Source organism: Oryza glaberrima, chromosome 7 (genome assembly GCF_000147395.1).
Source record: "Oryza glaberrima chromosome 7, OglaRS2, whole genome shotgun sequence".
Lineage (NCBI taxonomy): Eukaryota > Viridiplantae > Streptophyta > Magnoliopsida > Poales > Poaceae > Oryza > Oryza glaberrima.
In genome coordinates this window covers 18,830,643-18,842,561 of record NC_068332.1, presented here as the reverse complement: position 1 = coordinate 18,842,561, position 11,919 = coordinate 18,830,643, and the positions used below count along the sequence as shown (strand labels likewise).

Sequence of the window (11,919 nt, the reverse complement as noted above, 5' to 3'; positions counted from 1 at the left end):
TATGGGCAAATCAGTCTTTAATGGTAAAATGAAAATACTTTACCATGCATCTAAACACCAACTTATAAAATTGCAATATCAAATTTTTTGCCATCAAAACTCTTGACAAAAAAAATACCGCATCAAATTGATCTTAATAGGCCCTCAGAGAAAAATGTTCTTAGGTGAGGGTTAGGAACCCTTACCTCCCATACGGAAAACAGAGTGATAGATTAGCGCACGATTAATTAAATATTAGCTAAAAAAATAAAAATGGGTTATTATAATTTTTATAAACCAACTTTCCTATAGAAAATTTTTGCAAATAATACACCGTTTAGACATTTGGAAAGCGTGCGCACGGAAAAGAGGAGGATGGGATGGCAACCAGAAGAGCCGAACTCTAGTAACTTGCGACCAAATTCGTACAAAAAGCGGACGGTGAAAACCAATCGATTTTATCATGTAGGGAAACGTGCTCCATCTTTTTAATTTTTCCCCCGAACATGCAAAAAAGTTACGTATCATTATAGGCTTGTTTAAATTGATGGTATTTTAAAATATACCATTATTTGATAAAATTAATAATTATGTAGCTATAGGTAGTTTGCTATCTAATTTTGGTAATGTCCATAGAATTTTGATAATATTATGGCCTTGTTTAGTTTGCGGTAGGAAAAGTTTGGTCATGTCATATCGGATATACGGACACACATTTCAAGTATTAAACGTAGACTAATAACAAAACAGATTACAGATTCTGCCTGTGAACTACGAGATGAATTTATTAAGCCTAATTAATCCGTCATTAGCAAATGTTTACTGTAGCAATACATTGTCAAATCATGGAGCAATTAAGCTTAAAAGATTCGTCTCGCAATTTACACGCAATCAGTGTAATTAGTTTTATTTTTTTTGTCTATATTTAATACTCTATATATATGTCCAAACATTCGATGTGACAAAGGTGAAAAGTTTTTGCCTGAGAACTAAATAGGGCCTATACTGAGCACATCCTAGTAGAACTTGGCAATGTTGCCAATTTACCAAAATGTTAACATTACCAAATTCTGAAAAGGTTCATTTTATTATCAAACTGAGCAGACCTCTGAAGAAAAAAAAGAGATCACAAGACGTTTTGATTTGGTCAAAGTCAAACTGTTTTAAGTTTGACTAAATTTGTAGAAAAAAGTAGTAACATTTTTAACCCAAAACAAATTTATTATGAAAATTTATTCAATTATTGATTTGATGAACTAATTTAGTATTATAAATATTATTATATTTTTTTTATAAACTTAGTCAAACTTGAAACAGTTTAACATTAATCAAAGTCAAAACGTCTTATAACCTGAAACGGATGGAGTTGTCTACAAAGACCCGTACAAGCCCTTAAGAGCAAGTTTAATAGTATAGCCCACTACTAGCTCCAAATCATCTATAGCTAATCTAATAGTCAATTTATACAATAGTTGCTTACTATACTATTAATACCTGGTCCCACCTGTCATACATACATTACGTTTTGGAGTCCGTGCTGCAGCTGGCTACAGATCTGTAGCCCGCTGCTTTTCTCTCTCTTCCTTTATCTCTTTATAATATGTTTATAGCTGGTTTATAGGTTGCTATTGTACCTGCTCTAAGGGGAGAAGGATCCAGCAGGCTAGCGCTTCGTCCCTAATGGCTGCACATGGGCACTGTTTGGTATGTGTTTGTGCCATGCGGGTAGCATCTTCTGTTTTGGTCAGAAAGATTGGTTGGTAATTACTAAAGTCGGTTCTAGTGGCTACAACCAATTGTGTTCATTTTATTCGGACATGGAACATAGTGATAGTACTAGTGATTAATTCAGGGTGAAAATCCTGATGTAGTTTATCTCGATTTGGCAAATTCGGTGCTGGTTTGTCACTTTTTTTTTGTTGACGGTATCATCTCAGACTTTGGATGAATATCTAGTCTTTTTTTCGATGGCAGATGTAAACAAGCGTTGGGTCCTTCCTGAAAACGTTGTTTTGGAGTAGATATATAAAACTTTATGGTTTTGTCTTGGCTTATCTTGACTGTATATATGTTGGATGTGACTAACCATATATTTTTTAATGCCATTTTCAATGGAAGATATTATTTTTATATTTCCAAAAGTTCCACATAAGCAAAAAGGTATATAGTTGATTAAAATAGCTCATACAATTTATTGTTTTGTTTTTCTTGTTTCATAGACAATACATACAAGATACAAGTTGTATTAAAAACAATGTAGACATGGTTTTATCATCTGACCATTTCATTAATTTCTTGCCACATCATAAATAATATTGACATGACACCCCGTTTAATGAGAATGAAACTCATATTGGGATTGGCCTAAATTGTTATAAGATAACATAATATGTTTATGTTTGTCTTAGGTTTTTTTTCTAAGTTGTGTACATGCCTGGTTGATGCAGAGGGTCGTGTGTAATTTCAGTCTTACCACTATCTGAAGAAATTGAAAAGCTAAATTTATTCGCAGTATGCCACCTTAGCATCAGTAAAAGGTTTGCAACAAATTTTTATTTTGTGTGTATAGCTTCTACATAAATTTTTGTCACTGGATGTGCAACCAACCAATTTTCAAACTATAAAATAAACGGGTGGCTTGTACGAACAAACAAAACCAACCAAAATATTGACTCAGCCAATGGAGAAATGCACTCAGAATTCAATGCTTCTCCTACAAGTTTATGGCCTTCTCCCTGAAGTTTGTTTCTTAAAAGTAACAATTCAATTACCGTTGTCACTGATTTTCTTATCTTAAATTCGAAGGAATTGGTTTCCTTATCTTGGTTCAAGCTCTGTAATTGACAAATCATTAACTGACATCCCTCCCGACCTACCGGTCGAGGCAGTCGATTGGGAAGTTAGTGGGTGTGATTCCGAGTATATATTTGAGTCTGTGTCACTTTTGGGAATGAAAAATGATGGCTTGGATGGAGATTGAAGAGACACTGTGCTGCTGCTAAGCATGACATTCACTGTTGACATCATAGGTCTGTCTGCTGGGTTATCTTGAACACACAGTAGCCCAATGTGAATACACTTCAGCATCTGGTCTCGAGGAGCATGGCTTGTGAGTGATGGATCCATCATCTCCAAAATTGTTCCCATGGTCCAGTGCTCCCATACCTGCATCATATATTCATATTGGCAAAGATGATTCAGATTTTTGCAACAAGTTATAGCTACTTAGCTTTGTATGTAGAAGAGTGTACAGGAAATGAGCAAGGACTCACAAGACTTAGGAGATCGTTTGATTGATCAAAGGTGAGTGAACCACTGCTTCTCCTTCCTGTCACAATTTCTATCATCAATATGCCAAAGCTAAAGACATCTGACTTTACAGAATAGTGCCCACGCATCGCATATTCTGGCGCCATATATCCGCTGCAGTAAGAGAATAAAATTACTCATGCTGACATACTATTTGTATCTGATTGGGTTAATATGGACAATACTTACTATGTTCCGACAACACGGCACGTGATCTCCCTTGTTTGATCACCCCCAAATAGCCTTGCGAAACCAAAATCCGAAATCTTAGGAGTATAGTCGGAGTCCAATAGAACATTGCTTGCTTTGAGGTCCCGGTGAATTATTCTCAGCTGAGAATCTTCTTGAAGATATTGTAATCCTCGAGCAATTCCGTTAATTATCCTAAATCTTTTTCCCCAGTCTAATTCCCTCCTTCTGTCAAGATCTGCCAGTTGAACAAGAAATACCATTAGTAAACCACAGTTTTACCAGCAATTTGTTGAATTCTGAGTAGAAAATAGTACCAAATAGAATGGTGTCGATACTTCTATTGGGCATGTATTCATACACAAGCAATTTCTCATGTTCTTGCAAGCAAACACCAACAAGCCTAACAAGATTCTTGTGCTGAAGTTTGGCGACCAAAACAAGCTCATTCTTTAGCTCTTCTATTCCTTGTCCTGAACTCATAGAGAGCCTCTTTACAGCTATCTCTTCACCATTAGGAAGGACACCCTGCATAAGTGTAGGCACTCACTTATTGAAGCAGAACGCGAACATAATTACATACTATATAAAGTGAGATATATATGATTGTACCTTATAAACTGAACCAAATCCTCCTTCACCAAGCCTATTTGTCTCGGAAAAGTTACCTGTCGCAGCACGCAGCGTTGATAGATCGATAAAAAGAGAAAGCGTTGATAGATCGATAAAAAGAGAATCTACGCTTTCAGTGTCCTCCCCCATTTGCATTGAATCTATCAAAAGAGGGCAACAACATTTTGATGCGATGTAACTGAAATAAATGTGACGTCATTTCCAACTAAAAATTGTAGGGAAGAATAAAATTCAAATTGTCAAAGGGAATCACTATTTCCCTCTAATTATAATCAAAATTGTTACTGAACTTACATGAATGTTGCTGTTTTGACCTTGATCTTCTTCTCCGCCTCTGAACAGAAAAACAAATGGCAACCGTAGCCAGCAATACAACAACTAGGGGCAGTGCAATGGCTAGAGCTGTGCCACTTTTATTTTTCTTTCTTTCTGCAAGAAAGTGATTTCAATTTCAGACAGATATGAACTTAACGAGACTAATTCATAACCTAAATATGATGATACATTTCCACTATAATTAAGTTTCTGTTCAAAAAGGTACATGCTACAGTTCAACACTTTTCAGTTTTTGACCTGTACAGCACATCGCAAACTTAGTAAAGTCAATCACTTTTCAATATATTATACAGGGCTTTCTTCACTGTAAAAAAAAAATGGCATTTTAGAATATGGTTTCATCTTCTCGTGTTTTTTCCTACTTAAATGGCAATACATGGAGGAAACCAAAATCGTTGTTGAACTTTACATGTTTAAGGCACATATATATTGCATAATGGAAATGCAGTTATTACCAATTCTACATGGAATAAATGTGTGAAGAAACAGGACAGCAGAAATGTCAGATCTATCCAAAAAAAGGGAAAAAAGAGCACAGGGTTATCTATAATAATATGTCATAGCAACCAGATTTCTCTGATCAATGTTCAGTAATCCCCATGCAACCAATTTCCCTGATAAAGACATTTTTGTCTTTACCGCAAAAATTTGCAATTCAGCCCTACTGCAGAGCAGCCACAATTCTTAACGCAGTAGCATTTCTAACCTAGACAGCACAAAGCAATTTAAAGACTACAAATTAGTTTAGGGGTTCTTTCTTCCTTTTTCTTCGAACTGATTGTAAGTTTCTCTCTTTCTCCACTCAAAACTATACTACTATATTGGTATCTTCGGTAAACTTTTTTTTCCTAGTTTTCTCAAAATTGATGGAAAACTAATTATGAGGAGTTGTTATTGTGCTAAATACCAACACCCCATCTGTTTCAAATTACTCATCGTTCTAGCTTTATTTTAGGTTAAACATTTTTTATCTTTCACCATTAACTTTTAGAAATTCATATGATTTAACAACATGTGAATTATATATTATAAAGTACTACTCATGGTAAATCTTAAAAACATAATTAGTGTGATGTTAAACTATATGATTTTCTACACATCAATGCTTAAATATACAATTTTTTACAGTAAAACGACAGGTAATTTGAAACGGAGGGAGTGCTATAAATTACTCCAAACGAAACTGATTTTTGACCGCAAATCTGCAACTCACCTCCAGGGGGCGCCGGTGGCGTCATGTTTGCTGGTCCTGGTGCAGGCGGAGGCGCCGGCGGCGCCGCCGGCGCCGGGAGCCGCAGCATCGAGCCTCCGGCGAAGAAAGGATACACCTCGTACCTGTAGTTGCAGCGCGTCCCGATAACCCTCGCGCCCCTCTTCCGGCCGAAGTACTGAGGTATCAACGCGATTATGTCCCCGAGGCAGCTCCGGCAGTCGTCCGGCGACATGTCCGGCGTGCACTGGGACAGCCCGTAGATGGTGGGGTCGGCGGCATCGAAGGCCTCCTCCCCCGTGGCGAACCGCCTGGACGAGTTCGCCGCCGCGTAGCTGCTGGTGGCGTTGAGGAGGGTGGCGGCGGCGGCGTCGAACACCTCCGCCGTCGCGCTCGCGTTCTGCGCGTTCATGAGCATCATGGGGCTCCCGTTGTCCGTGGCGGAGGCGAGGAGGTTGCGGTTGGTGAAGCGGAGGTAGCAGAGGTCGTAGACGATGAACACGTCCTTGTTGTAGGGGCACAGCTGCTGGCCCCCCTGGAAGGCGTTGTCGACGCAGGACTCGCAGGCGGAGGCGTTGGCGATGTCGCCGCGGCAGAGCGCGAGCGCGTAGACGATGTCCGGGACGGTGCCGAGGCTGCCGGCCGCGAAGAGGGCGGCGGAGGCGTTCTTGGGGAGGGTGGCGGAGAGCTGGCGGAGGTTGGACTGGTACGCGCTGTTCGCCGAGAAGTTGCCGCTCTGCCCGCAGAACTGCCACGGCTGGGCCGCCGCCATCGGCGCGACGAGGAGGAGCGCGGCGGCGAGGAGGCAGCGTACGCGGTGGCGCGCCATGGCCGCGGAGACCCGTCGTCACCTCACCTTGTGGGTTGGAGAAAAGTTGTCACGCAAGCTATGTAACGTGTGGCTTTAGTTTGACCAATTGACCGTGTGGTGCTGGCTGAGAATGACAGGTGGGGCCCAGCTGCTCGGTGCTCACTGCTCGCCTGTGAACCTGCAGAGACAATCATCGCAGAAGAAATTGCTGTGATGTGACTTGTCTGCCGACTCTGACCTCAGCGTCAAAGACTTCAAGAAACGGTTGATCAGCTCAGCTAACAAAACTTTCAGAAAATTCAAAAAACATAAAAATGATTTCAGAGACTTCTCTCAACTCCAGCAAAGTTCATACAAGTGAAATTTTCCATTATGAAAGAATTCGTACAAATAATGAACAGCAATCGATTATGGCAGTCACATTCTGAGTTTGAGATCATCTAGGATAGGGATCAGTATTGGTGACATCATTTACAGAGAATTTATCCTCAACAATCACACCAGACTTATCATACATGTAGTTGCGATGTCTGTGTTGTTGTTGATAAACTGAACTGAAGTCCCCTCCAAAGAAGAATGCCGGTTGTCGCGGTTGCTGGAGTTTTATTCTGCGTCTGGTTAACATTAGAATCACTGAAGATATGCTTGGCCTGTCAACTGGGCTCTCTTGGACACAAAGAAGACCAATGTGGATGCATCGTAGCACTTTGCTGTCGGAATATCCATCAAGTGATTGATCAGCCAGCTGCAGTGCCGTCCCCTTTGTCCAGCAATTCCACACCTGTTATATCAATATAGTCATTTTTTTTTTCAGTTGAAACTTGAAAGTCTCTTCAGATTATCAAGCAGTAGAGGCCACCATAAAAGTTCTAAATCAAGTAGAGCTGAAAATAGGGCTTACTTCTGTCAGGAGATTCACTGCGTTGTATGTGTTGTCGAAACTGCTATTCCTTCTCCCGGTTACAATTTCAAGAACCAAAACACCAAAGCTGAAAATATCGATCTTAGGTGACACTTTCCCAAATAGCACATACTCCGGCGCCATATAGCCGCTGCATGTAGAAGATCAGCAATAAGTCTACACTTTGGAACTAGGAAACTTACATTTATCTGATTCAAGTTTCAGTTATGTTTGTGAACTTACTATGTTCCGACAACTGTAGCCGTCTTGGTCTGAGTATGGCCACCTCCTAGTAGCCTTCCCAACCCAAAGTCTGCGATTTTTGGGTTCATGTTTTCATCCAACAATATATTGTTCGCTTTCAAATCACGGTGAATGATCCTTATGCTCGAATCTTCGTGAAGATACAATATTCCCTTTGCGATTCCAAGAATGATATTGTGCCGTTGCTCCCAGTTAAGTGTCTTCCCCCTACTAGTATCTGTTTCAACAAAATGAATTATTTGAATTGAACACTTTTTATCATATACAATGTATGGAAGGCCATACTACAATCATGTAAATGGACATTGTTAATTATGCATTCTAGTATTAGCTAATTTCTGCAGCAACTTGTTTGCCGAAAACGCTAGTGCTTGATTATCCATGGCACTCCATCACTACTGTTACAATACTCATTTAATTCTTGTTAATCCCTTGGCATAGTTGGTTATAGTATAGCTTTTTAGAGGAAAATTAACAATTTTGTGCTCAAATGTAAGCATAAGTTTCAAAAGAGAACAGTTTGCAGTGTGTCAGTGACCAGACAAAATACTGGATCAGCAACCATAGAGGAAGGAAAGTACCAAAAAGAAAGATGTCAAGGCTCCCGTTCTTAATGTGCTCATAAACAAGCATCATCTCATCCTGATGCGAGCAAAAACCCAGTAATCTGACAAAATTCTTGTGCTGAAGCTCAGCCAACAACTGAAGTTCATTGTGCAGCTGGTTCAGTCCCTCTCTGGTGTACTGTGCCTGTGACAGCTTCTTCACTGCTACTTTTTGCCCATTACCAAGCTTTCCCTGCAAAACGAACCTGTTATAGAGAAGAAGAGAACATGGTAGTCAGGTCTATTTTTTTTTAATCTTACATACTATGGTTATTTACCCTGTACACAGTACCGAAACCGCCTTCCCCGAGCTTATTACTGTCAGAGAAGTTATCAGTTGCAATTTGCAGTGTTGGTAAATCGAAGATCGCGCAATTTCCTCTTTTGATTTTGTTCGGTGCTGGGATGATTTGAGCTGGCATTGGGGTAAAAATGGCATCAACAGACTGAAACACATGTTAATTCTGAATGAAACATAAAATGTGTGCTACTCACTTTTCTGGTTTTTGGAAGCCTTCCTCCTCTTCAAGCAGATGAAAACAGAACCTGAAATAATCAATACAAAGACAATGGAACAAGCAACTGATGCAGATATTATCACAGTTGTCCTCTTTCTTCCTGCATGAATCATTTATTTACAAACAGAGAATAGTATTAGTACTCGCAGAAATGGTCAAGGAAGGACACATCCGCGTTAAATTTGTCATTAACTGGTCAATTAAGCAACTGATTGTGACGGGACTGATAAATTAAGAGGTAGCAGATCCGGTTTTTATGCAGGCGGTTAGTTTGGTCCTGCCTACCCCTACCAAACTTTGTTGACAATGGTGAAACAAGTTAAAACTGGAGATAATCTTTTCAATATGATAGGAGGCAAACCCATGGAAAACGATGTAACTAGATCGATCGATCTAATACCTTGAGCTTGACGAACAACCATATGATAATCATAAAGTGGACAATCTATTGACTAACAACTATATAAGATGTGCATGACTAACGCGCTTTGAAAATTTTTCCATCTTCTTCTCTTTGATGTCTTTGTAGCCTGACTTTTCTTATTTGACCTCGTAAAACTAACTAGAACATTTAAAAAAACAGAATAATGTGTATACCACATAACTTATGTTACGAAAAAAAGCCTCTTCAATTACTCGCTTGTCGCCAAACTGTGTGCTCCACAGGTTATTGGTATTAGTACTCCCTTCATATCAAAATATAAAACATATTTTGTTTCGTTAGGACAAAATTTTGATCAACAATTGCTCTATTAGGATATCTTATGTGATACATATTATAAAAGCATAATGATAACTAAGTACTTTCGAATATGAATATAAAAATTCAATTTTATGTCACATAAAATATATTATAATAAGTATTGTTGGTCAAAACCTTGTCCTACAAAATAAAATGTGCCTTCTCTTTCGAAACGGAGGGAATAATGTACAAATTTAAATTTTAATCATATGGTGACTACATTTTGAATCATAGTGAATTACTAGATTGAAAGAATAGTCTACAGCAGTTACTACATTTCAATTATTAATTTCAAATTATAGAATAAAATAAAATACTGATTTTATAATCCATCCTTATATATATACTTTCTGTGTTTTTTGTGTTTTATTTAATATTTTGGAGTTTTGGAATTAATCATAAGTAATTAGTGTTGGGGTTTCAATTTAATATTCCAAAATTCAAGATTAATAAATATAGGGTTGTCCTCAGATTGGACTTTGGAGGCTTATAATTAGCACTTTTATGTCATTTTTTTGTTCAAAATTCGGATATAAGAATTAGTAAATAGTCCAGTTTGTAATTGATATGGCCTTTTGTTTTATCTAAACTACAGTATTATAAGTAGGAGTAAAGATTAAAGAATCCACCATATTTCTATAATTGCATGTTTCATTGAACATAAACTCTAAATACGATATATGCGGTCACAATCATATAATCCATCTGGGGTTAACGGCACGACAGAGACTGACTTGAGATGTAAACCATTTTATCACTGACACTACAAGAAAACAGAATACCCTTGGCGGTCAAGGTTAGTTATTCCATCGGCCGACCGTCAAATCTAGAGAGCCAAAGATATTAAGATCTTTTGGCAGCTAACTGTAAGGAAAAAATTTATATCTCTATCAACTGTAAAAAAGAAAACCAAAAAAAAACTCACCTGCTCTGTCCGCCGGTGGTGTCGAGTCCGCCGCCACCGGAGCGGGTGACGGCGCCGGTGGCGCTACATCAAACGCCGGCGCGTCGAGACGCAGCAGTGGGCTTCCCGGGAAGAAGGGATGCACGTCGTACCAGTAGTTGCACCGCACCCCAAGAACCCTCCCGGTCGGGCTCCCGCTGAAGTAGTCGGGATCGTTCACCCACGAGATTATGCCGGCCAGGCAGCTCCGGCAGCCGGCCGGCGACATGTCCGGCGTGCACTGCACCAGCGCGTAGATGTCGCGGACGCCCCAGCCGCGGAACGCCTCCACGCCCGTGGCGAACCGCCTGGGCGAGCTCGCCGCCGCCGCCGCCGCCGCCGCCGCGTGGTCCGCGGTGGCGTTGAGGAGCGCGACCACGGCGGCGTCGAACACCTCGGCCGGCGCGGTCACGTTCCGCACCTTGCTGAAGTAGGCCGCGAAGTTGTCGCCGTCGGCGGCGAGGAAGTTCCTGCCGGAGAAGCGGAGGTAGCAGGGGTCGTAGAACACGGTGGCCTCCCTGGCGTAGGCGCACAGCTGCTGCCCGTCCTGGAACGCGGCGGCGACGCACGCGCCGCAGGCGGTGGCGTTCGTGGTGTCGCCGCGGCAGAGCGCGAGGCCGTAGGCCGTGTCCGGCGGGTCGCCGACCCCGCCGGCGGCGAAGAGGACCGGGGAGGAGGAGGCGTTCTTGGCGAGGCCGGCGGAGAGCAGCGCGAGGTTGGACTGGTACGTGGTGTTCGGCGCGAAGACGTCGCCGCTGCTGCCGCAGAAATGCCATGCCTTGGCACCACCGGGTAGCGCGACGAGGAAGGTGAGGAGGAGCGTAGTGATCGCCATGAGATGAGAGTTGGTAGTGATCGATTCCCGCGTAATCTTTTTTTGTAAATGATGGAGTCATGGAGATGGTTTTATGATCCGTGTCAGAACTCAGACGCTAAAGAAAATGATTATATATGAACGGTACATGTTCACAATAGCCTTTGATCCGGAATGAAAGAAAGGACGAGGTTTAATGAAATAGACATGATGTCTATATATGAACACGTTGACTACCTACAATATTCCAACGAATTTTGACACTACAATGAAAGCGTGCTAAATCTTGGTCATGAAGGGGTTGTTCAAATTGATGTCATTTCAAACATATATTTTTTTAAGTTGTCAAATATGTGTATCCATTTATTTTTTTACCAAACTCTGATAAATATATAAGAAATTCTACCAAAACTTAGCAATATTGTCAAATTGCTAAAATTGTTAAAATTTGGTAAGATTTATTTTGGCTATTATCTGAACAGACCGAATTCTTAACCTAAACTAATTTAGCAACACATAGAATTAAATAAGCAAATATAAGTCCCTTAAAAAAACTAACCAACAAAATCCCGTAGAATATCTTGAATTAAATAAGCAATTAAAAGTAAAAAAAACTAAGAATCATGTGGAGACAGGAATAGAATAAGTGGAAAGCCATCTAGCTT

At 40.4% G+C, this 11,919-nt stretch overlaps 1 protein-coding gene across 1 annotated transcript; it reads right to left on the bottom strand.

Moving 5' to 3' along the window:
• Positions 1 to 2,506: 2,506 nt before the first annotated feature.
• On the bottom strand, positions 2,507 to 11,304 carry LOC127780282 (uncharacterized). Its single transcript, XM_052307200.1, has 15 exons — positions 10,423 to 11,304; positions 8,733 to 8,855; positions 8,516 to 8,652; positions 8,214 to 8,430; positions 7,612 to 7,849; positions 7,369 to 7,519; positions 6,913 to 7,248; positions 6,579 to 6,645; positions 5,660 to 6,502; positions 4,405 to 4,539; positions 4,090 to 4,250; positions 3,795 to 4,005; positions 3,478 to 3,715; positions 3,252 to 3,402; positions 2,507 to 3,144 (listed from the first exon to the last, which is right to left on the bottom strand). Exons 1-15 carry the CDS (start codon positions 11,273 to 11,275, stop codon positions 2,797 to 2,799), a joined length of 4,209 nt encoding a protein of 1,402 aa, XP_052163160.1. The 5' UTR covers positions 11,276 to 11,304; the 3' UTR covers positions 2,507 to 2,796.
• Positions 11,305 to 11,919: the final 615 nt, after the last annotated feature.